Below are 24,641 nucleotides of genomic sequence, written 5' to 3'. Positions count from 1 at the left end.
AAAGCATATACGTTGTATCACACTATTAATATAACTATCTAACCCACTGTATTTTTCTTTGCGTTAGTGAAAGGAATATGGAAAATAGAATAATGGACTGAAATTATATATATTTCTTCATAGGAACTGTTACGGTTGTTGGTGCCATTTGTTGAAGTTAAGGACGCGGATGCCGCCAAAAGCCTGAATGAGAAGTGGGTTTTTCGGTGTGATATTGAGGTCCTTTCACTCCTCCTGTGTCACCTTAAAATCATCAAGCTGATCTGCCTATAACGCCACCAGCACGGCTCAGGGGCCTTTGCCCTTGTCCTACCATTATCATCCACAACAGGCACCTGATTGTTGAACGACCTGATAAATCTCCTATTCTTTGACAACTGGCAGTGGCATGAAGTTGATAATAAACCCTGTTATTATTATTGCATACGAGCTACAGCGGAAGGAAACCGGCATCTCCGCTGGCAACTCAACTAAACCTAAAAACGCGCCGTGCCTCCACTGATTTGACGTGCTAGAGAGCTAAGAGCCATCACGAGTTGGACTCTTAGTAGAGAACAATACCGCCTCATGCTTTGGTTGTTATCATATGACAATGCCCGGAGGATGACAATCAGAATAACACGTTATGAGGATGGATGGCTATTTCGGTCAGAAAGCCGCTCATCTAGATCCATCACGGGTTTGAGGATTAGAAGGCTTCCCACCAAGGTCCCGCTAAAATACCCTCTTTTCCGGCTTCTCGGTGAGGGTAGAGCATATATATGCATGAACCGGTGGCGTGCAGTGTAGAGAAACATACGAGAAATTGTAAATCTCTGCATGCACTGAAGAATACACTGTAAAACAACTAGGAGCAAGGAGATCACAGCGGGAGAGAAAAAAATGAAACAAAGGGAGACCGGTGAATGGGAATTGAGCCTCACTAGACTTTTGCTTCTAATGAATAAACCCTTGGACACAGAGTGCGCCAGGCTGCGCTACCTACTTTTGGCATTCAAAACACTCGCCTTCCGCCTCAAATTTAGATAGTGATCTCTCACCGAAACCCTACCAAACTCGGGATTTTCTCTTTCGGTGGTTTCGTGGTGCGCAAGGCTGAACAATAGATGGAGTGGGGGTTCGGATCGGCAAGCCAATGTCCACTGCAGCAGGTTTCTAATAGTTTCTAGAACACGGAGGATGTTTGGATATCCTGTCACATCTGGACGATGGGTGGGTTGGTGCGCTCTGTGAGCTCGCTGTCGAAGGTTCGTGCGTCGTTATGTTTAAAAGAGACACTTTGGGGTGAAAATTGGGCAGCTTGTACGTAAGTGATTGGTCTCACCCAGTAGTCGTCCTCCTGAGTCGAAGTAATCGCCAACTCTAGTGGATTTTAGCCAAAGTTCAGTGGGTTGTTCTAGCGGCTTAAACAATAAATCTATCATGCAGAATCATGATTACCTGCTTTAGTAGGAAGTTAGTGTTCCATGCCATATATTAATTTATAACCTACCAGGCCGGAGTGTGGCTCGCAAATGGCATGCTGGCATCGATGGAACCAATTATGACTGGTGGGGCAAGCCTTTCTAAATTCCTCTATTCTTCTTTTCGAAGAATTGATGTTTGGAACAAAAAAAAAAACCCAGATATTTATGCGTGACTGAGCCGTTCGTGATAGTACACAAATCACGGACTGAATTATTCCAAATATACAGGAATTTAAGCCCTTGGTAGTATCGCCACATTTTGCTGTAACTTGATTGTCATCACAAAGACAAAGCCCTGTCTAAGGGACCCAAGGGGTCACACACAGCCTTTCCCCGTACGCTAATTGTCTTCGAACGAACACAACGCATGTCAAAATCAAATTCCACAGAACATGAACCCCTGCAAACACTGCCATAATCCAGATGTGTGGTGGCGCAGACGACACAGGCCTGGACAATACTTAATAACCGCGAGATTTTCGTCCATTCGGCTTGTTGCCTCACTTTCAAAAGAAGGCTCTGTTTCCTCGTTCCTGTTTCCTCACGAGATCGGAACGTGGATAGGCTCGTATCTTCCGTCATCCCATTTTTACGAACCAAGCTTTCCGGCTGCCACTTGGGGAGGGACGTCATGATGGTGGTATCGTCTTATATTAGCGCACCGACATTTAACGCTGCCGCTGCCGCCCTGTTTGGAATTTGGGCATATCAATCCCAGTTCTGGATAACATTGAATCAGCAAGGAGGAACGAACGGACTAATCTAATTACAGCGGATCGATTCATCCTTACCCCGTCAGCTCAGCTGGGATGCACAAATGCTGTACTGAGTAGCAAGTACGATGCAAAATTAGTCCAGGCTTGCACGCGTATTCGACCGCTATTGGGCGGCATCTTCAGCCCCCTATGTCAACACGTCGGATGTGTGTTTTCCCAAGTTATGTAGGTAGGTATGGATAACCTCTAGTTATATTGTTGCTTTCAGGAAAGAACCGAGATATCCTACCACTCAGAGAGCAAGGAGATATATTTGGCAGGAAAATGTACTAGGTCTCTATGTTAAAGAATGTTAGTTTGTCAGAATCAAGTGCATTCAACGTGTTGGCAGATGATTTCACAAAACAACCCATTTTCGAACAACATAGCACACAGTATAGCAAACATTTTGGAAAAAATAGTGGAAAGGCGGTGAAGGGATATGAGATCAATATCCCTGACTGAAGAAAGAGGCCCGACTCAGTGTACCGAACCCTATATTATGATCAGGATTAGTTCCAAGGTTTGTGTCAGGAATCCGGCGTCACGCGACTCCTGTAATCACGTGATCGTTATCGTACCGGCGGCCGTCACCATAGCAACTGCCAGCGTCAACAGCAGAATCTAGATCTGTTCTGAATGTGAAGCCCAACCCGCAAGAAGCGCTGGAGAAATCATAGATATACGAATTTGATGATCAGACGTTATTTACATATTTTGCATGTACCTTTTGTCCATGGTTAACGAACGTGTTTTGCGATTGAGGTATGGAATGCGCTCCCACATCGGGTCATGTGGATGCATGCGACCATGACCTGGGCAGATATTTGAAACCCGGCAAACTCCAGGGCGGCCCACATTTATTATACAAGTATATGTTTACTTATTAAAATCAAACAGCTTGCTAACATGGTGAATATATACCGCAGGTGAAACTGACTGTTATTTTGCCGCTCCAGGCCATCATCATCAGACCTTCCCCGGCCGAAACCACCAAACCTACCCATACCCTGCCGCACTCCTGCCCATATATCAAAGTTCCCGATTATAATAACTGCTTGTTTACGAAAAAAGAGACGGGATAAAACATTACGTACTTTATACACTAAGATATGAAATACACTTGATATTTCCAGAATAACAAGCAACATATACACGACGCTCGAGGAAGGGTAAACACAACACAGCACAATACGACACAAAGCAATAACAGCGGAGACAAAGCTGGAGAAAGGGCACGACGCAGAAATTCAGAAACAAAGGTACCGTGATGAACGTTCAATACTTATGCCCATGAGAGAAGACGAAAAAAGAAAAACGATGAGATAAAAAGTTTATCAAAATCCCATTTCTTGTCTTTCTATTTCCCCGGCTCATTTATTCTCTTCACAACCCCCTTCCAACACATTTACATACTTTGTTTCCCTCCCCTTTTCATACATGTACTTAAACCACCAATCCCGTCGCCACGACCTCCTCAGCCAGATCGTGTATATATTGAGAAACAACAGGAATATGGCGCTGGATCCGCGCTTCTACAATGGCCTTGGAGACCCGCCATCATTATCATCAGCATCACATCTGGGCTCCGGAGCCTCAATGGTCTCGATAAACGGTGATGGCATGATCGTCTCCCACGCGTCGCAAGCCCCGTCAGCCCCGCTGTCCGTTTACTCTAGTGCGGCTCCCAATATCGCGCCAAATGGAGGACCCTTGTCTATGGCATCATCTGCAGCGCTCCGATCGACAGCTTCGAGTCCGTCGTTGAGAGCGAGGGAAAGTGTTGTGGTTCCGACGAGCCGGGCGGGGACGCCGGTTAATGGGGTTGGGGGAGGGGGAGGGGGAGGGGGGAATGTAAGGGTTGTAGTGAGGGTTAGAGGGTTTTTACCTAGAGGTTAGTTTTCTGAGCGCGTGTTTTGTCAGGGTCCATTTTCTGTCCCACTACGTTGTTCCTCTCTCCTTGTTCTAACGAAATTTTGGGCAAATTTGGCCAATAGAAATAAAACGAGGGGCGGAATGTCTTATATCGATGAACCCGGATACTCAATCGACCACCCTCATGGCTCGCCCCAGTTCTGGTCAACAAGATCCAGTGAATGCCAGGATACAGAGCAGAGCGAAAGTCCTTGAAGACAGAACTTTCACTTTCGATAATTCCTTTTGGTCCCATGATAAGAATGATGAGCACTATGCCACGCAAGAGGACGTGTATAATTGCCTCGGCGAGGAGTTCCTGGACCACAATTTCGAGGGATATCACACATGTATTTTCGCATACGGCCAAACGGGGTCGGGTAAAAGTTACACGATGATGGGTACAGAAGAGCAACCTGGTTTGATTCCACGGACATGCGAGGACCTTTTCCAACGTATCGAGAGTTCAGAATCGCCTGATATTAGCTACAATGTCCGCGTCTCATATTTTGAGGTGTATAACGAGCACGTTCGAGATTTACTAGTACCACGCACAGACACACCGTACTACTTGAAAATCAGAGAGTCGCCAACAGATGGCCCGTATGTAAAAGATCTGACAGATGTGCCAGTACGAAGCTATTCAGAGATTATGCGGCTCATGCGCAAAGGAGATGCTTCTCGTACTACCGCTAGCACGAAAATGAACGACACTAGTTCACGGTCTCACGCCGTTTTCACAATCATGCTGAAGCAGATTCATCACGACTTATCGACGGATGAAACCACTGAACGAACAGCGCGTATTAGGCTTGTGGACCTTGCTGGTTCAGAACGAGCTAAAGCAACAGAGGCAACAGGACAAAGACTAAGGGAAGGTTCTAATATTAACAAATCTCTTACTACCCTTGGCCGTGTCATTGCCGCATTAGCAGACAATAAACCAGGTCGGCTGCGCAAGAATAAAGAGGTGGTCCCATACCGTGACTCTATCCTGACTTGGTTATTGAAGGACAGCTTGGGGGGAAATTCGAAAACGGCCATGATTGCATGCATAGCCCCATCAGATTACGAGGAAACTCTTTCCACCCTGCGCTATGCAGACCAAGCGAAGCACATCCGCACCCGCGCCGTCGTCAACCAGGACCACGTTTCAGCTGCTGAACGCGATGCACAGATTGCGGAAATGGCTGAAATTATCCGCGAGCTTCAGATTAGTGTGAACCAGCAGGCTATCAGCAAACGAGAAACCGAGATGAAGAATGAGAAACTGGAAGAGTATCAAGGCCAAGTCGTCAAGTTGCAGCGCTTGATGGAAGAGACCAAGATGGTCAGCGAATGCAAAATCCGGCAGTTACAGACAGAGAACGATGCTCTGCGCCGCCACTTGAAACTTGCCTTGGAGAGTCTTAAAAACCCAATCCCACCTGTTGAGGTAGTCAAACGGAAGAGAGAAAGCGATTTGTTCTCTGTTCATGAGAAACAGGAGATCGTGGACGGTGTACGGATTATGGATGAAGACGAGCAGGAAAATGGCACACCGACTCCAGAACCTGATTTGGTTTGGGAGGACGGTGATGATGACGCCAGCTTTGCCGATGCTAGTGAACTGGAAGCCATGGAGATGCAGGCGCGCATGGAAGAGCTCCTGCTTGATCTCAACTTTTTCAGAAGGAAAGTAGCGGATGATCATGAGCGATTTGGGATCAAGCGACATATTTCGCCAGCTGCGAATGTTGAAGAGAGGCAGGTTCTCGGGGATGTTCAATTAAATTAATGATGGACCACCTTTTTTGTGTCTGCTGTTCATTCCTTTTGGTTCCAATTTTTGTCGGACTTCGTGGCGCATTTTTCTTCCCCCCCCCCTTTTTTTTTCGGTTCTCTGTAGGATAGGGTACTGGCAGGAGTCACTAGAAAGCGAACGGGCTGACAGTCTTTTTCTACATTTTCTCTGTGCAATTTCCCCCCTCTTTTTGTTTAATTTTATTCTCTTTCTCGTTTGCTATATTCTCATCAGGAGTGGGGGATCCTTTGTTTGCCTGTTTCTTATTGACCTGCTTTTTCCTTGCATACTAGTTTATATGTTATTAGTGAGATGAGCAATGAAGAAAAAAATGAGAGATGAGTCACTAGGGAATGAAGCTGTTAGTGACACATTCACACATAGCCAGTGGGCTGCTTCACAGTTATTTATATGTGGCCCGCATGTCATCAGTACATGTGTTCCTGAATATGAGTGGAGATGGCTGTTGGTTGGGCATGGAACTGGGTGAAACAGAGGCTGTGTGATGAGTGAAAGAAATAGAATGACAAAGAGTTCATACCTAAATAAACATGCCATATCGCACTTTTTTCCTCTTGAACTACCTGCAATATATCACCGGCATACCGTGTTGAGGTGTAAATTTCAGCATTCAAAATGTGGTACTCGCGTTGTCGACGATGGGTGCGGAACAAAATAAGCCGCCGCCCGCAGCGATCGACACCAAGCACATCCATGACTCAATCAGTGGCCAAAAAAACCTCCAACAACTCTCTTCCTCTCCCGCAACTCCCCCCACCCGCACAACCAACTGCAGCAATCTCTACGATTATGGGCCCTCCACCAAATTCTGCCAAAGAGGCAGACACTTCACTGCAGAATACTACTCCTAAAGCGCCAAGTCAACCTAATCGACCGGGTTCTGAAGTTCTAGCTCCCACCATCACCACCACAACAAAAAGCGCGAAAGTGAATGGAGCCCCGCAGGTTGCAACTGCGGCACCGGCAACCACCGCTACCTGTACTACTGGTACTACTCCTGCCGTGTCGAAACAAGATAACACAAATCCGCTGGCTGATTCAACCCCGAAGCTCTCCGGCGCGGAGCTAAAAAAGAAGGCAAAGGCGGAGAAGGCTGCAAGGCGAGCGAAAGAGAAAGCAGAACGCGAGGAAGCATCTGGTGCGGTTAGTGGCAGTGGCATTGGCAGCGCGAAACAGCAAATTAACCAGCCACTGTCGAAGAAAGGAGTTCCTGGGTCGCAGGCGCAAAAAAATCCTGAGGTGAGTGGTTTGGGCGGGAAAGGACAGAAACAATCAGGTGGTGGAGGTGGTGCTGGTGGTGGCGGGCGACATGGCTCGATTACACATATTAATACTGCGGAGTTGACGAGGAGGAAGAAGAGAGAGGAGGAGGGCATGGGTGTCGGTAAGACGGTTGCGGTGTTTAGCCATTTGTCGTTGCAGAAGCGAAGAGGTACGATTGCAGGGGCGGGAAAGGAGATTCATCCGGCCATATTGGCATTGGGGTTACAGATGAGGGATTATGTGATTTGTGGGAGTAGTGCGAGGTGTGTGGCTATGTTGCTGTGTTTTAAAAGGGTATGTTATGGCCCCCCCCTTGTTGAAGCCGTTACATGTTTTCTATACAGGCGATTGCAATCAGAGACACTTGCTAACCCAACATCATTGGTTTTAGGTGATCGAATCTTATAGTACACCCATTGGAACATCGCTAGCACGCCACTTGATGACACATCTCTCCCACCAAATCTCATATCTCTCGTCCTGTCGACCACTCTCCATAAGTCAAGGCAATGCGATTCGTGCTATAAAACTCGCAATCTCAGCTGTGGACCCATCCTGTCCTGAGAGTGAAGCCAAGGAGTCCCTTTGTGACTATATCGACGGATTTATCCGTGAGAAGATAACGGTTGCGGACCAGGTGATCGCAAACAGTGCGGCTCAGAAGGTTAACGACGGTGATGTTATCCTCTGCTACGGTGGGAGCAACATTGTTCAACAGACCCTTCTTACAGCTCACGGCCAGGGCAAGAAGTTCCGCGTCTCGATCATCGATTCCCGTCCCCTTTTCGAAGGCAAGAAACTTGCCCGCACACTTGCCAATGCGGGATTACAAGTACAATATTCACTCGTACATGCCATTAGCCACGCGGTAAAGGAAGCTACGAAAGTTTTCCTAGGCGCCCACTCCATGACTAGCAACGGCCGCCTTTTCAGTCGCGTAGGCACTGCCCTCGTTGCAATGTCTGCAAAGGAACGTGCAGGCGGCACCAACATTCCCGTGATTGTCTGTTGCGAGACGGTCAAGTTCACCGACAAAGTAGCCCTTGACAGCATTGTTCTAAACGAAATGGCCGATGCGGACGAATTGGCCGCAAGCGAACCTTCACACCAGATAACACATCCATCTCCACCACTCCCGACAAAAACTGCCAAGTCTGGCGCTGCGACAAACCAAAACGCAGAGTCAATGGCCGATACTGTCACTGATCCGAACAACCCTCTCCAACATTGGAAAGAGAAACCAGGCTTACAACTGCTGAATATCATGTATGACGTCACACCAGCTGAGTATATCGATATGGTCATTACGGAGATGGGCAGTTTACCACCTAGTGCCGTGCCGATCGTGCATAGGATGAGCACAAACTCCTAAATTCGATCGTGCTTGTACGTTTCATTGTTTCTTCCTTTTCAGTTCCCTCCTCCCTTGCTTTTACTTTCTTCCCCTATCCTTTTCTTGGGGGTTTCGGATTTCTCCATGTCATTTGCCCTCTATTTTTCCTTTCTTTTTGTTTCCATCTTATCTCTTCAAGTGTATTTTCGTTCCTCCACACATTATTCTTTAATTTTCAATTTTTATAGTACATGTCATGGGATAGACAAAGGAAGGGTACGCCTAAGCGCCCCACAAAAATGAAAACTGTGTTGTTGCGAGGTTAGGCGAAAAATATAAGCATGGAATTAATATAAAAGCAGGGGCTTGTGATATCAGGGGCATTACAATGGAACAGCAGGATTTTTCTTTCTTACTCTACCATTTTTCTTTTCCTATGATCTTTAATTCTTTTCTTTTCTTCTTACATTACTTTCAGCTCAAATATGACTAATTTATTCACGTCCTTCTGTAGGATAATTGAAGAATCTATTGGTCTGGCTGGCTACAAAGAATCTATATCCCCTTGTCTGGCCGTGAGGCACAATTAGTAGAGGGATCCTGCAGCGCCAAGTCTAGTATGCACGGCCTTCCTATATAGGCATAGATGCCACGATTCGGCGCTGCTGTTAGGCCTTGTAAATATTGTATTCATCTAATTGAAAACCTCTTGTATGCCGGGTAATGGATATAATAATAATCCGTCACTGTAATAATCTCATCATCATGCAGCAGCTGCAGCTGCCACTGCTGCCAGTATTTGATAATCTGATTATATTATTCAATATTTTTTCAGCTTTAGTCACTCTTTGCTAAATATGATATTTGAAATTCAACTTGGAATTTAATCATATTTTCAGTCATTTCACATTCAAACTGAGAGAGGCCGCAAGTAGCTGAGCTTTATATTCACGTGACTCTTACCTTATCAGCTCATCACAACTGCTTGGCCAACAGAAATAATCTCCAATTGACAGACTTACAATAGCTAATGACTTGCACTCTTAAAAGTAAATGGTTGAATCAGTCAAGATGGTATGTCACAGATATCAAGAACATGGCCCAAACAAACCGTTTTTTAACACCCAATGATCCAAAACCAGTCCAAAGACTCCTCCCCAAACCACATCCACTTCCACCACCCACGCCTCGCCGACCTGTTCGAGGACTTCAACCGCCCCTACACCTCAATCTTCCCCAGCAACACAGGTGCAGGGGCCGGCGCCTCCTCCTCCAACCCGGCAACAAATACAGCATCAACCATCATCAACAATCCGTCCACAAACCCTTCCTCAACAACCCCGGCCACCATCAACTCTTTCCTCCCCGTCGAAGACATCTATGTGGCCCCGCAACACCAGCCTGTGAACCCTGAGGATGAGGACGACGTTGTACCCGACCAACATGCCGTGTTTGGTATTACGCGCGCCATGGATTCGCGGCGGGAGGTTGTGTGGAGGGATTTGGCGCTGGAGGAGCTCATGCGCGGGGCTAGGTTGGCGGAAAGGAGTAGGGGCGCTGGAATTATTGTGGGCGCTGGTGGTGGGGTGGGCGGCGCTGGCTCTGGGGGAATTAGGAGAGGTGGATTGGTTGTTAGTGGTGTCGGTGGTGTCGGTGTTGGTGGCAGTGGGGCGAGGAGGGTTATGTGTCTAAGGTGATGGATGAGAAGGTAGACTTACGCGATTCCTGAATGTTTTTTGTGATGGGGTGGATGTTCTGGTTCTCACTTTATAGGCGTTTGGTTTTTATTTCGCATTGTTGATCTCTGGAGTTCATGGGTGGACGGGAGCCTTGGATGGGGGAAAGGGTTGTTTTTATTGTTACGCTCTTGTCAAGAGGAGCTTCTATGCGCTTACGATACCCAATTGTTTGATGCGGAATATTTAGATTCCTGGAGCAATTGCATTTATGTGATGAATTAACCCATTTGGAAGCATGAACCCTTATCCCTAACGCCGGTCTCGCCAAAATAGTAATCCATGACACCCATTCGTTATTATAGACTTCCGAAATTTTCTTAGATCCTAATCACATCCACTCTTGCCCGTTCATAGACATTGTGTCCAACTTGTTTCACATTCATTTCTTCTTCAGTGAACGTCCTCGGATGCAAAGTCATTTGGGCATATGATCCAGCTGCTTTTCGTTTTGACAGTGTGCCAGGATTAATGACAAGGACACCCTCGACTACCTAAACAGTTGGCACATGAGTGAGCAAAAGTTACACAATGGTATCGAGAGAAATCAGTTTGCAATGCAAAATTTCCAGGGACTAACCTTGACAAATGGAGGTAATATACTAGGCGTAATGAGCACATCTGGTCGCGCATTCCACCACTCGCCCAATTTCAAATAATTAATATCGAGCATCGCGCCAGTGGCGAGGCCACCTTCGACCCCAGACTTTGGAAGGTTTTCTCTTGCAGACGTGGGGAAAACAGGCAAGAAATGGCGTTGTTCGATCAAATATCGTGATAACCTGGTTAACAACCCACCCTCTGAAGGTTTGCCTCCTACCACTTCCTCTTGTCTTAGCTCAAACAGAACATCATGAGAGCACATTCCAAACACGTTTTCGTTAAGCGACAGAGTTACTGGGTTTGGAACCGTTCGAACCTGCTTCGTCTGGGATAGGTCGAGGTCCTTTTTGGGCAGCCTTTCCTGTGGAAAGGAGACGTGTTTGCTGACTGCATCGCGAACTGAAGGAATGAGGAAAATGCATATGCTCGGCACTGTAGACACAAGTTGCTTTAGGAGTGGGGTTATATAGCATCGAAATAATGTTGATAGGGTCGCATTTTCTGGGTCAAGCCCCTTTACATCTGGTAGGTCAAAATCACCAGATGCGATAAGGGGGTGTTCCAGATCCAAGAACGGTCCCATTAGAATCAAAGCATCAGCATACTCATCGCCCGCCTTGAGGCATAATGCTCTAAGGGGTTCAAAATCAAGATTATCATCCGCCGTGAAAGGTCCTGAAGCTATGAGTATATTTAACGCGCGTTCTGCATCGTTGTCCCCAAGTCGGTCATTTATCGATTGTATTACTGCGGGTGGAGATGCGGCTGGCGGTAGCAGAGGTGTGGAAAGGACTTCGAATACTGTGAAATACTCTCGAGAAGCATTTATTCCTCGAAGGGCAACAATTTGGCCGGGGAAAAACTGAACCGAAGGCAATGAGTCCACCTTCAAGGGAACTCGTAGACCCGCACCAGTACGTCTCGAAGTTTCCAAGACCAAGGATGCGGTATTCAGTTTTCCCTCCAAGCTGTCAGAAGCAATTCTTCCCACTGCAATAATCTCCTTGGTACTTTGATTTGCTGCACTGCCAAAGACGGTATCGTCCAAGCCATGATGTTTTTGAATGATATCCGTAAATTCATCTATCATGTTATCTAGCACTTCAGATGCCTCGTTTAAATGCATGGACATCGGTTTATAAGCAAATTTCTTCATATCGGTGTTCGCGGTGGGCTTTATACGTTCGATTGGGTACGGAGCTATAGGAGGCTGTGGCTGTGAAAGATGGCTATTGATCGTCTCCAATACTTGTCCACTATTTTGTCGTTCAGAGAAAGGTGTTGATCTGTCCATCAATTAGATGACCTCTCAATTCTTCAGAAAATTTAGGGAAATTGGATATTTACTGTATTCGTCCAAGGTCGCCATTCGATGGCCGCGTTGGAGTTTTGGAGTCGACGAGAGATCCAGTGCGCATTTCTACCCTACCCATCTTTGATGCCGTCGAATTTTCAAAAGCAGCTTTCCTCTTCACAGCGCTGGCACTCGCACCATTCGTAGTTCTGTCTTGTGGTGATGAGGTGAAATCATCGAGCCTTGGAGATATTAGTCTTTCGTCTACCAGTCAATTGAGTAAGTATGTAAAAGTATCTTCTGCAACCTACATCCCAAAAACATCCCGAGTATTAGCAGCAGCTCGAGGAGTTGCTGAAATAGCATTTCTTTTATCAGCTCCACGCATATGGCTCTTCCCCCGGCTCTCGCGCTCCAAAGCATCTTGGACATCTCTCTTCAGGCCTCTAACAGTATCCAAATTCAGTATTGTCTCGTCTGCTCCCATCTTCAAGCAGTATGCATCCCACTTGTACGATAAATCTTGGGCAGACATTGAGTGAAGCCGCATAATCGATCGCAGTTCCGCCGCGACATCTTGGGGAACTCCGGAAGGGCAAGACGCAGAGAATGCATCATTGAGCTCGCTTTTTATTTCCTCCATTGTTTATTCTGTTCTTCCACGTCGATCTCAAATTCGTCGTTTAAGTCTTCTGCTATATACATACCACGGCGGTCAAACGTCCAACCGCAACAGGGAAGCCTCGACGTCTTGAATTTCCTCAATGGGGAGACGCGTTTGTCACGCGTTTTTAAGGCCTTTGCATTATTCTGCCAAACTGCCAACTCATTACAGCTCCTAATTGGCTAATTCATCCACCGCCTAGAGATCAGATTATCCAATCAAAAGTACTCGTGTAGCCAAGTGGATATCAGCCGCATTTCTGTCCTTCTGGCGTGAAGCAACCTTTGTTGATGTGGGTTTTTGTCCCCTGTTTTGTTGCTCACTTGTCAATTCTTACAGAGATGGCCACAGAAACAAACGGTGCTCTAACGCCAGTGGCGGAAACGCCTGTTGCAGCTGCCACGAAGGATGAAATAAAACAAGGGTCGACTCCGGAGGACGGGTCCAACAAGCCAGAGTCACAGGATTCAGAAAGTCCTCCAAAAGATGAAAATCTCCAATCCCCAGCTACAACTGCAGGCGATGTCATAAAAACACCGTTTACATCGCCCCTGGAGTCCTGCAAGCCAGAATCTCCCGCCGAATTGACTTCTGATCAACAATCGAAGTACGAGCAGCTTCTTACGGTCGTTTCTGAATGGACAACAATCCCAACTACGACTGCGAAGAATGCTCCCACCGAGCCTATTACAGACGACGACCGCATGTTCATGACACGGGAGTGTCTGCTTCGATACCTTCGGGCTACCAAGTGGGACTTGGCCGCTGCCACCAATCGTCTCAGGGGGACTCTTACCTGGCGTCGTGAATATGGTCTTGCCAAACTTACACCGGATTATATGTCGGTTGAGAACGAAACAGGCAAGCAAGTCATTCTCGGATACGATGTGAACGCTCGACCATGCTTGTATCTGAATCCAGCCAGACAGAACACGGCGTACAGCGAACGACAAGTGCAGCACCTTGTTTTTATGGTGGAGCGCGTTATCGATCTAATGGGACCGGACCAGGAATCACTAGCATTGCTGGTGAATTTCAGTGACACACGATCAGGGCAGAATGCGACAATTGGTCAGGGGAGACAGGTGTTGAGCATTCTTCAAAACCACTATCCAGAACGCCTTGGTCGGGCGCTCGTTGTCAACAGTAAGCTCTTCAACCGCGCGCATGAGGGGCCAATTCGTGAGCACACTAGCTAACTCTTAAACAGTACCTTTCTTGATTCACGGATTCTTCAAGCTTATTACTCCCTTTATTGACCCTCTGACGAGAACGAAACTCAAGTTTAACGAGGACCTCCGCAAACACGTTCCACCTACACAGCTGCTCAAGAGCCTAAACGGCGAAGTGGAATTCGAGTACGACCACTCCACGTACTGGCCAGCCTTGAACAAGCTGTGTGAACAACGACGAAAGGAGTACCATGAGAGATGGGTCCAAGGCGGTAAAGTTATTGGAGAGCACGAAAGCTATCTAAAGGGTGGATCCGATAAAGGCCTCAATGGGAGCCGGGCGCCAATTGCAACGATCGAGGAAAAAATGGAGCGTTTGGAAGTTAATCTCCCGCAAACCAACAACGACCAATCCGTCGACACTATCACCCCAGCATAGATTCAGCTTCGCCTCTTTATTATTCGCCACTAGCATTTTTAATACCACTAGCGTGTTATATTTCGGGCGCTTTTGACGTTTTGTTTCTTTTCTTTTCTTTTCTTTTTTTTTCTCCCTCTCTTTCGTTAATTTTCCATACCAGTTTTATTCCCAATTGCTTTTTGCGGAGATAGATGGATTGGTTGATGAGGTCCAGCCCCTATGGTTCTACGAGGGGCTCCTTTTGGTGAATAGATATTATATGCTTTTTTCTTTTTTTTCCCTTTTTTAGAGAAGCGTGATGGTTGTTAGATTCTGGGCATACCTAGGCAATATTTTAATATTAGTAGTTAATTCATGGGCATTTTATAGACCAACCTATGCCTTTTGTGAGCATTAATGTCATTCTTGCTGTGACCTGTCCAGAGTGGTGAGAGTGGGTCAGTCCAAATACCCATTTGTATTCCAACTCAGATAGCAGAATATCATTGAGGATTATATATAATATGGCGGAATCGTAGGAGATTCCCCAGCTATCTCCATCTCTACTAACCCGCCTCCCTGATAAAAAAAAAACAAACCTTCCATTATCCTTATCCTTATCGAACCTTGTTTGGCGGGGTCGGAACATCTAATGGTCCGTGATTCAGCAGCATCCCATCTATCACAACCACGACCAAACTCGTCCGTACAACTTGGACTCCCTTTAACTGTCGACTAACTTTACCATTTACCAGTTAAGTTGACTCTCCCTGCTTAATGTCCGTGCTATAGCTCCAGCTCCCCCCGAATTATATATCTGGATTGCGCGAGTTTAACAGCTGTACCAGCAGCTCTGTGTCGTATCGGTACATCTACTTCCTCTCCCATACCAACTATCTTGATCATAGTTGAAGGGCAGTTTTGCAGCTACATGACCGCTCGACTTCCATACCCACCTTGGCCCAACTCAATCGCTCACTTCGCATTGGTTTGTTGGGTTCTACCTGCAAACGCCCAATCCCACTACGACGATTGCAGCAGCCGTTTCTGGAGTGAACCAAGCCAGCTACGGGGTTCCTGTTCTCCCCTCTACATGCAGCCGCTGTCACCAACAGAGCAGACCTGTTCCGTCCTCACACCAGCAAGATGAACGATGATGCCCTAGACCGACCACATACAGCTTCGCCGAGGCCTGCCAGCATTGCTCCCTCCGCTAGTACGTTGGCAGGGACGGGCCTTCGAAGTGGTCACGAGGCTGGCTTTGTGCAGCCATCTTCCTATCTCCGGCCCCGGGGTCTATCCCGCCCCATGACTCCCGCTCAACCAGAACGAGCTGTCGATCGCGATGAAAGATTAGCGCTGGTAAGAATATCCGTGATTTTCTTCCTCGTGTTGTTGGTTTAAGCTTTTTAATTTGCTCTGCGACTCTCGCTTCCCGCCCCTCCCTCACTTTTGGGACTAATGCGGGGTCGGATCTGCCCCAATCCCTAGCGGGAGTGGGGGAAATTCAAAACCACCGATCGATAAGTGAACGTGGATAGGATTTTGCACTTGTTGCCTAATTCGGCTCAAGGAAGTTAATAGAGAAGAGGAGACAAAGAATATGAATTTATACTTCCGTCCTTTTGGACTTATGGCTAACATGATTCCTTGCTGTTATGGCAGCGCGAAGTCCGAAACCTCCTCAAAGACCATACCAGCTATGACATTTTACCTCTTAGTTTCCGTCTCGTTATTTTTGACACCGCCCTCTCAGTGAAGGAGAGTCTCAACATTTTGACCCAGAACGGTAAGCTGTACTGCAGAGGGTCGCACCGCTTTTCAGGGGGGTCGTCGTGGAATATGCCAGCTAATGATAACCGGCGAAACTTCTACAGGAATTGTTTCTGCTCCGCTATGGGACTCTACCACCTCAACTTTTGCCGGCTTACTCACCACGTCGGATTATATCAATGTTATTCAGTACTACTTCCAGCACCCAGCCGCATTGGCAAAAATAGACCAGTTCCGCCTCAACAGTCTTCGTGGTACTTCGTTTTACTTCATTACTAGCCTCCATTCCATCTTTTTGCATATACTAACTGGTCGTAATAGAAGTTGAAAGAGCCCTTGGTGTGGCTCCACCAGAAACTGTCTCAATTGACCCTGAACGGCCGCTTTATGAGGCATGCCGGCGAATGCTCTCCTCCAGAGCACGTAGGATACCTTTAGTGTCGTACGATTCTCAGACCGAAAGACCCTTGGTAGTTAGCGTAATCACGCAGTACCGCATTCTAAAGTTTGTAGCTATAAACGTTCCTCTAGCAGCGCAAAAGTTGCGGAAACCCTTGAGAGAAATAAATGTCGGGACTTACAAGGACATTGTAACTGCTACCATGGACACACCTGTCATTCATGTCATCCACAAGTTGGTGGAGCGCAGCATATCCAGCGTTCCCATCATTAACTCAGAAGGTGAGAGTCCCAACATATATACTCATCTTCTATATTCTAAAATGCATTGACTTATGTTTTGTTTTTTTGTTTGGCAGGCGTAGTATATAACGTTTTCGAAGCCGTCGATGTCATCACATTGATAAAAGGAGGGGTATATGATGACCTTAACCTTGGAGTAGGCGAAGCTTTGAAAAAGCGCCCGGTTGTAGGTCCTCACTGCTGCTCATATTCCTCCTGAACCAGCAACTTACTTTCTTTTGTCCTTAGGGTTTTCCCGGAATCTATACGTGTTCGCCTGATGATGGCCTTGACACCATACTTGCTACAATCAGTCGGTCACGGGTTCATCGTTTGGTTGTTGTGGATGACCATTTCCGCCTCAAAGGTGTTCTCGCATTGAGCGACATTCTACGCTATCTCCTTCTAGAGGGCGAGCCAGACGAGCCATGATTGGAGAAACACTTGAATTAGTAAAAGGATCAGATCCCTTCAGATATGCATCGGGTCCCGGAGTCATTTGCCTTTGCTCCTCTGCTGGTTTCCTCTTTTCCTTTTCTCATTTTCCTTCTCTTCTTTTGGAACGGAGTTTGGAGCGGCAAAAATAAACCCACGCATCGTCTAGATCTGGTAATTGGCATTTACCTGACGAACGTGCAAGGTACGTTACCTAACGGGTCAGGTATGGATGTTATTGGCAGACACCCAGTTAACGGTGTTCATTTCCTTTCTTTCGTTTTCTTTTCCATTGGAAGCAAGCATTGGCTTTTAATGTTGGAAAAGAGCCGGTGCTTCATCTTTCCTGTCTCAGATTTCTTCTTCCCCCAGTTACTTTTCTTCCCCCCATTGTTTAATTATTTGGTTTATGATTGATCATAGCAGGTATATGATGCCACACTTCTGAATCTAGCATCTCTATTTTACTTCATGTTGTATGGGTTCTGTCATTTCCTTTTTCTTTGCATTTCCTTTACAGAGAGATGATCGGTATGGTTTTTTACACAATCTGTGTATTTTCCCCGCAGTTCCCATCATCCACTGCTATCAAGCGATCAACTCCCGAAATCCGCCCAGGCACGCCTCTATTGTCCATATATTGCGTCCCTTCATCAAACGGCGGTTCCCGCGGGGAGAGCCGTTCCTTCCTCAGCATGGGTCGTTCTTTCCCTGGTCCTGCGGCATAAGTTTGTTTGCATTGCTGTCGATATATTTTTCTATCAACCGTATCCAGTTCTTTTGCATCCTTACAGGTCTCCATTTCAGGTCTTGTCAGCCTCGTCGACCGATTGTTTTTCGATACTACAAAAGAGCATCCAAAATTGAAAAATGGGCTTCTCAAAAGCTTTGCGTTGGTTTTCTCGCAGACGTTCGAAACATAAGCGATCGAACTCCACTACTTCACCAATACGAACAGAGCCTACTATCAGTGATCCAAAACATTCGCAAACAAGTACTTTCGTCACAGTCATTGAACCGAGTCAGGAAGATCTAAACGCAACGGATAACCTAGTTAGTAACGCATCGAATCAACAGATAGGCGAGAGTCGACAGGCTCAAGCTTTGGTCCAGGCTCCCGAGCACCAAGCTGTTCTGGACAGTGGACACCCCGTCGAACCAGTTAAGAAGGCCAGTACACCGTCAAGGTCGGCTTTCGAGAACCTACAGATCGAAAAATCGGGTGGTCGCAGTCAGGGTTCGCCCATCCGTAAATGTCAATCTTCGAATGATCATGAAGATGAGATTTTACCAGCAAGCAGCCTGTCGAGCGAGATTGAAGATGAGAATCACAAAAGCACTGCGGGTCTATCCAAGGGCAAGGATGTTTGTCTTGAATATAACCAGGAAAATAAACCTAACGAGTCAACAAGGCAACTTAGCAACGAGACGATGTTGTCGGATGTATCCTGCGCGACTGTCCAGCGTAACCCATCGAGATATTGCCAGAGCCCGATTGCAACCGTAGACTTCAGGATTCCATCCGAGAATGATAGCCCATTTTCAGATAGACATGCCATAGGGAGGCGGCCCGACATGTCTGGTTCGGAAAACGTGTTAAAACCTAGTGGATCGCTTGCTTTGGTAGAACGTGGCCCGAGTACTTGCTCAAGTAGCGAACCGCATCGCCCAGACACTAGGAGAGTACCTAGGCGCTCATCAGATATAATATCCAACAGAATAGTATCCGGCACAGCTGTTCCACAGAGGGACACCCTTCGTTCCACAGCCTCGAACCGTCTCCATACCTCCGTTGAAGTATTGGAGATTGTACTACCCTCCAAATCCCAAGATGAAGCTACAAATCTAGGTGAGAGAGATTAGAATTTAATCAGCTGAGCACTTATGCTAACCATATATTCTATCAGCGGAAGGAGACAGCTTGCCCAAACGTTCCGATTCCTTTCTTGGTCGTATTCGGAGCGTCAAGTCGAACTTGGGCCTGAACTGCAGAAACAGTAATAGGAGAACACTGCGTCGTATCCAAACCTTTGCCAACTTACCTCGACAATACCATATCGGTGATTTGAACGGTAAAGGATTGGAGGATTTGGCCCGCCTCGGAGGACTGAGTTATCTGGATTTGCCCGAGGGGTACGGTCCCCGTAAGCTAGCATTGCCGACATGTTTCGCTTCAACAATGGGCTACCTTTTGGAAAATGGTATGTGATATTTCATTAGTTCACAAAAAAAATAAAAATCAAACTAAAGCAATATTTTAATCACAGGCATCGGCATTTATGACCTGCATCAGAAACATGATGATAATGATGTCGTTCGTTCGCTGTACAGTGAATATGCCCACCAGGTGCTGTCTGCCGCAATGAGAAAAGATACAATTGACAAAACTACGAGAGCCGTCAGACAACCAAATGCGTTGGTACCACCACTTGATAAGCCCTCTGGAAGAAATATGAGATTTATACACGATGTTTCCACAGTGTTCAAACACTTGTTATGTGGTATACCTGGTGGCATTCTGGGATCTGTGTACTTAGGCAAAGTGTTACGACAAATTCAACAACATGAATTCAAAACCTTCTCAGTGATTAAAGATCCGCACCGAAGGGAGTATCGCCCCGATCTTCCACTTCCCAAGGCTGCGAAAATCCGGTTAATAGCACTTGCCCTGGCTGCCTTAACGACCGATATGCAATTGGACTTTATATGTGCTATCTTCGGCCTCCTTGCTTTCACAGCTGACGAAAACGCTAAGGTCCGCAACGCGCCCGATTATAATAACAACAGCTTCTTTACTCTTCCAGATTCTGAGTCGTTGGATGGGATCTTTGGTTTTGTTCTTGTGGACCCGAGTTCGGCTCCATTAATTCCTGATGAAAACTTTATTCTGCAAGACCCCGGAATCTGTTATGAAGGTCTAGTGAAAATGATCATTGATCACTGGAAGGACATTTATGTGCAGTTGTCATGGATGGAGGGTTTTTAGTTGACCTTTTTCGTTAGTTGGTTCTGTTGGTTAGTTTTTTTTTTCTCATTAATTGTATTTTGTTAAGATTCTATTCTCGGTTGCATTGTTTTAGTCGGGTTTTAAGTGCGCTTTGGGCGAAAAAAGGAGAAACATGAGTATTCTTATATTATCTTCTGCACTTACGAAGGTTGGATCGCTGCTGCATTAGATTGCATTATATAGCCATTAGCACTAGAGAACTGATGTCTCAACATTGTGCTCGTTGGCCAAGCTGTGTTCGCCGAATATGGCATTGTTACGTTTCAGCGCCCTTTGCTCCCCGAGATTATTTCATGTCTTGGTGATAGAAGCAACTGAACCCAGACCGGTAAGATCTTTAGATTCAGACCAGATGGAGCTACAGGATTTGCATGTAAAAATTTCATTGATTTGCTTCTGTATTTGCTCTAGCTGCCTCCAAACTTTGCCCCTTTTTAAAAATAATTACTTAACCCCAGGAGCACTTATCTTCTTCATAACTCATCACTTATCACGCCAGGGACCATACCTCAAAATACGTAGCATGGCATGGGACTGTCCAGAGTATCTAATTGATTTATTAAATGAACAAAAAAAATATAAAAATCAAAAATCAAAGGAAGAAGAAGAAAGAAGGAAAAGACGAGAGACGAGAGACGAGAGAGAGAGAGAGATAAATGGGTGTGCTGTACGTCAATAACACAAAATAAGCAAGAAAGAAAGAAAAGCCTCGTCCATTTCATAATATTTATTAAAAGGTGAAAGAAAGATACATAATAACTATCATTAACAAGAGGTAATGGAATGGAGGATGAATGAAAGATATACGCCTTTCCAAAAGTTCCAAAAATAAATAAAATAAAATAAGAGAGAGAGAGAGAGAGAGAGAGAGAGAAGAAACGCGTCACTGTCATTCATCCTTCGCCACCAACAAGTCCAACAAATTAGTAGTCATGTAGCCGGACACCTCCATCATCGTCGATATCCTCTTCATCATCCGAGTTAGAAGGCTCGAGGAAAGAGCCCAATGGCGAGTTTATGCTGCCCGCACTCCAGGGCCTAGAAGTTGTGGAACAGCTGGAACGCCTGAAGAACTGATCTTGGCTTTCGACGGTGTTGGGGATAATAGTGGCTGCGATTGGAGGTGGGATTTGATCGATTTCTATTGCCAGTCGATATCATACCGTTATTGTCAGTAATAGTAGGGAATATCATTTGCAGGTTTATATGTATGTTTATTCTGTACCTAGCCCTCCTTCTGCCCCTATCCACAAATGATCACTTTCTCTCACCGATTCTGGTATCTTCTGTATCGTAGCTGACGATGCAACATTTGCCCGGGAGCCGCCGTGTTCAAGGCCTGAAATATCAGAAAAATAGTCAGCGCTACCATATTCCCCAAAGTGGACGAAGATAAAAAAAAAAAGAGGCCAAAAAAAAAAAAAAAAAAAAAAAAAAAAAAAAAAATTACTCAAGCCGCCATCATTTACTCCAATCTCTCCACCCCACTCACTTCCTACTACTGTGGACTGCTCAAGCCTCGCCGCCGTGGATGTAATCCCAGTGCACGAGTCTGGATGCCAGTTAGATGGCTTTTGCTTCTCAGCGATCTGGTGCAGTGCATCCCTCCGTATATCCTGAATCATAGCGTTCAAAATATTCCGCTGGCGGATTTGGCCGTCCTTGTCTTCTTCACCATTTGCAGCACTAGCGTCGATCCTGGTATTAACATCGGGAGGACGCCAGTTCAGGTAGATCTTGCAGTGGGATGCAGGCTCTTCGAAGCTACCTGGGTGGTGTCGGAAATATAACTTGCAGCAGTAACAGGCGGGCTTGCTGCATGCGATGTATCGATCAGAGTCTTCGAACTGCAGGCCCTTTTCGTGAAAATGCTCCAGTACTTGGATCTCTGCATGGACTCGCGGGCGGATGGTTGGGTCCGTGTAAGGGATTAGGAATCGGTAGGATATCTGGGTCGTTTCGTCCATCTTTCGCAGTTGCTGCTGGTAGAATTCCAGCTGCGGAGATTTAGCGGGAAGCATGCGGACAAGCACTTTGTCCAGGAGAGTCTTTTCGCGGACGGCGGCTTCGTCGATTGGCGGGAGCCATTCTGCGCGAGCCGGAGTAGTGATGGCACGAACGCTGAATCCGTCAAGTATGTGTCTGAGATTAGGTGCGGTTGAAACGAGAGAGTTGGCTGCTCGAATGTGATGACCAAGGCGTCCGATGTAGTGGCGGAGTCGGCTGAACTTGTGATGGATTGCGTCTTTACTAGTTTTGTAAAGGGGTTCCGCACTCAACTCTTTCAGACGATTCATCTCTTGTGACTTTCGCTTCTCAAAGGCGAGTTGGCATAGAGGTACTAGATTGTTGGGATCGGAGTTGCTAAATCGTCGTAGCCACAGATCGAGGCCGCCCACTGTTATGTGTTAGATTATACCGAAGAGATTTAGCACCAAGAGCCCTTTTGAAACATACAGGTTTCCTTGTTCGTTTCTATATATTTCGTGCATCCCTCCAACTCTCGAGAGAATATTGATCGATACTTCTTAATCCGCTTGGAACCAAAATAAATGCATAATTTAGCGATATCTTCCTTATCCCCTTGGCTTGGGGCATTCACATTTGCAATGCGTTCCAGTGTTTGCAAGAGGACTTTGAGAAAAGGAATGACCTTTGCAGCCGGCGATGTATTTGAGGCAACCCAGAACGTAGAACCTTGCGGGGTTGACTCCAAGCCGATAGCAGTGACCGTGTCACCACCCTTATCATAATCGCAGACGTATGCCAGTTCGTTCAAGAAACCCCGCCTGCAGTCTCTTACACTGGAACTGTCTAGAGGCAACGAAGGCTCAGGTTTTGTATGAATGCCTCTAGTGGAGCCTAGGGTATGTAAAAGAACGAGAGGTTCATAGAAGCGACGGAGGAGACGTTCGCGTTTGTTGGGATACCGACGAGATATTTCGGTGGAAGACGATGCACTCTTTTTCCTAGGAGGCTTTTTACGTTTTCCAGCCATTGTGGTGCTTTTTATATGATGCAAGGCTGAAGTACGCGGAATACAGTAAGGACATTCGACAGGCTTCTGCTTGAAATAAGCAGCATCTATATATATATATATATATTCTGGATATCGATATCCCCCCATAAGGCCTTAGTCCGACGAACACGTTGGGTGTATATATTGGTTAGAATTTGGCGCGCCACTGTTCCCCTCATTCATGATGAACTGTTTCGACCTGCATGCACGAACGACACGCACGTAACTCTGCCACCAATTAACTACTGTTAGCCTTGGTATGCAAAGTCTGCTGGGCTGGGGCTCGTAGTGGATAATAGAACAAGGGTTGGATAGAACAAGGGTTGGTAAAGTCCTGCGTCGTAGCTGTGACCGCGCCTGATAACTCGTCAAGCGCTCGCGAGAAGATCAGTAGAGACGTCCAGGCATAGGGGAGGCAAATATATGGACGGTCATTGAATTCCACTAAGTAGGATGCTGGCTCAACGTTGAACATGTTTGAAAAGAAAGACTCAATCTGCATAAGAACGCTCCGATATTATGAGTGACGCGTCTTCAAAAATGGTCTTCGTCTCAGAGCTCTCGTCTATTTTCATTTTAGTTCATCTCATTACCAAGGCAGGCCATACTATATAATGTATGTTGGGTTCAGGAAACTCATGGCTATAGAGAGCGTTCCTGTCGAAGGGCTCAAACGACGTGTGTCTCACGGCGAAGAACAGGAAAACCGGCTCTGCGATAAGAACGGAAACTATGCAACAGAACTGCACATCTTTCAATTCTGTGTTGAAACCGGGGGGATCAAGGGCAGGCTGGTGTTGTGCTGTGGTGTACAGAGCTGATGGTTAAATAGTTAAATAGTTGGTTGGGGTTAGGGCTTGGATCGTTGCGCAGAGCAATATTTAAATACAATAAAAACTGGGCAAAGATAAACTGCTCGGCTTCAACCAAACTCCCAAATTTCCATATCGTTAATATTGCAGAGGGCAAAGCCTATCTTGGGTGGTGTGACATCAAATGTCACGATAGGACTTGCAATATAAATAAGCAGAGATCTTTCTTTTCAATTCCATCTATTTATTGCGCCTCCTGAGCAGATCACACTGGTGTTCAGAAACAAACATTCTACATCGGCGAAACGATGACCAGAACAAGCGCAACGGCCATGCGATCCCTTCTATCAATTGATAGATCTGCCGTCAGCCATCCTGATTAAATTCTCCATTCTGGAAAATGCACATAAAATGGGAAATCAAATCATGTCGGACGTGGCATGGATGGTCCTCCTAATCTCTAACTTATATCTTCCTGCATCTTTTTTCGTTTCCTTTCTCTCATTCTCT

General features: G+C 46.3%; 9 protein-coding genes across 11 annotated transcripts; 6 read left to right on the top strand and 3 right to left on the bottom strand.

Annotated features, from left to right (window-relative positions):
• Positions 1-97: 97 nt before the first annotated feature.
• On the bottom strand, positions 98-2,723 carry BDBG_08294. Of its 3 annotated transcripts, none has more exons than XM_031723497.1 (3): positions 2,258-2,715; positions 1,971-2,186; positions 98-1,916 (listed from the first exon to the last, which is right to left on the bottom strand). In XM_031723497.1, exons 2-3 carry the CDS (start codon positions 2,097-2,099, stop codon positions 1,746-1,748), a joined length of 300 nt encoding a protein of 99 aa, XP_031580676.1. In that variant the 5' UTR covers positions 2,100-2,186; positions 2,258-2,715; the 3' UTR covers positions 98-1,745. The 3 variants fall into 3 exon arrangements, with proteins under 3 accessions (XP_031580676.1, XP_031580674.1, XP_031580675.1); XM_031723496.1 differs by having other exon boundaries at positions 123-2,186; positions 2,258-2,519; positions 2,628-2,715; XM_031723495.1 differs by having other exon boundaries at positions 98-2,186; positions 2,258-2,723.
• Positions 2,724-2,729: 6 nt separating this feature from the next.
• BDBG_08293 (kinesin family protein) lies at positions 2,730-6,481 on the top strand. The gene is made up of 4 exons (XM_002621216.2): positions 2,730-2,986; positions 3,151-3,483; positions 3,733-4,115; positions 4,219-6,481. Exons 3-4 carry the CDS (start codon positions 3,737-3,739, stop codon positions 5,910-5,912), a joined length of 2,073 nt encoding a protein of 690 aa, XP_002621262.1. The 5' UTR covers positions 2,730-2,986; positions 3,151-3,483; positions 3,733-3,736; the 3' UTR covers positions 5,913-6,481.
• Positions 6,482-6,554: 73 nt separating this feature from the next.
• On the top strand, positions 6,555-9,376 carry BDBG_08292 (translation initiation factor eIF-2B subunit delta; the record flags this gene model as incomplete). The annotated part of the gene is made up of 2 exons (XM_002621215.2): positions 6,555-7,496; positions 7,594-9,376. The coding sequence occupies 2 exons, from the start codon at positions 6,555-6,557 to the stop codon at positions 8,572-8,574; spliced, it is 1,923 nt and encodes a 640-aa protein (XP_002621261.1). The 3' UTR covers positions 8,575-9,376.
• A 1-nt stretch (position 9,377) lies between these two features.
• Positions 9,378-10,627, top strand: BDBG_08291 (uncharacterized protein). Its single transcript, XM_002621214.2, has 2 exons — positions 9,378-9,609; positions 9,678-10,627. Exons 1-2 carry the CDS (start codon positions 9,589-9,591, stop codon positions 10,230-10,232), a joined length of 576 nt encoding a protein of 191 aa, XP_002621260.2. The 5' UTR covers positions 9,378-9,588; the 3' UTR covers positions 10,233-10,627.
• On the bottom strand, positions 9,537-12,910 carry BDBG_08290 (DNA polymerase alpha subunit B). The gene is made up of 4 exons (XM_002621213.2): positions 12,480-12,910; positions 12,222-12,410; positions 10,852-12,160; positions 9,537-10,765 (listed from the first exon to the last, which is right to left on the bottom strand). Exons 1-4 carry the CDS (start codon positions 12,809-12,811, stop codon positions 10,592-10,594), a joined length of 2,004 nt encoding a protein of 667 aa, XP_002621259.1. The 5' UTR covers positions 12,812-12,910; the 3' UTR covers positions 9,537-10,591.
• A 135-nt stretch (positions 12,911-13,045) lies between these two features.
• Positions 13,046-14,979, top strand: BDBG_08289 (CRAL/TRIO domain-containing protein). Its single transcript, XM_002621212.2, has 2 exons — positions 13,046-13,978; positions 14,043-14,979. The coding sequence occupies exons 1-2, from the start codon at positions 13,123-13,125 to the stop codon at positions 14,441-14,443; spliced, it is 1,257 nt and encodes a 418-aa protein (XP_002621258.2). The 5' UTR covers positions 13,046-13,122; the 3' UTR covers positions 14,444-14,979.
• A 571-nt stretch (positions 14,980-15,550) lies between these two features.
• Positions 15,551-17,290, top strand: BDBG_08288 (nuclear protein SNF4; the record flags this gene model as incomplete). Its single annotated transcript, XM_002621211.1, has 6 exons — positions 15,551-15,766; positions 16,070-16,193; positions 16,282-16,431; positions 16,499-16,858; positions 16,936-17,045; positions 17,108-17,290. 6 exons carry the CDS (start codon positions 15,551-15,553, stop codon positions 17,288-17,290), a joined length of 1,143 nt encoding a protein of 380 aa, XP_002621257.1.
• An 873-nt stretch (positions 17,291-18,163) lies between these two features.
• Positions 18,164-20,279, top strand: BDBG_08287 (uncharacterized protein; the record flags this gene model as incomplete). The annotated part of the gene is made up of 3 exons (XM_002621210.1): positions 18,164-19,142; positions 19,201-19,494; positions 19,561-20,279. 3 exons carry the CDS (start codon positions 18,164-18,166, stop codon positions 20,277-20,279), a joined length of 1,992 nt encoding a protein of 663 aa, XP_002621256.1.
• Positions 20,280-21,153: 874 nt separating this feature from the next.
• Positions 21,154-24,334, bottom strand: BDBG_08286 (uncharacterized protein). The gene is made up of 4 exons (XM_031723494.1): positions 22,758-24,334; positions 21,751-22,698; positions 21,526-21,639; positions 21,154-21,441 (listed from the first exon to the last, which is right to left on the bottom strand). Exons 1-4 carry the CDS (start codon positions 23,425-23,427, stop codon positions 21,224-21,226), a joined length of 1,950 nt encoding a protein of 649 aa, XP_031580673.1. The 5' UTR covers positions 23,428-24,334; the 3' UTR covers positions 21,154-21,223.
• Positions 24,335-24,641: the final 307 nt, after the last annotated feature.

This window comes from Blastomyces gilchristii, assembly GCF_000003855.2.
Source record: "Blastomyces gilchristii SLH14081 genomic scaffold supercont1.23, whole genome shotgun sequence".
In the NCBI taxonomy this organism is placed as follows: domain Eukaryota; kingdom Fungi; phylum Ascomycota; class Eurotiomycetes; order Onygenales; family Ajellomycetaceae; genus Blastomyces; species Blastomyces gilchristii.
The sequence above is the reverse complement of the archived record's forward strand: the minus strand, read 5'-3'. Positions and strand labels throughout refer to the sequence as shown.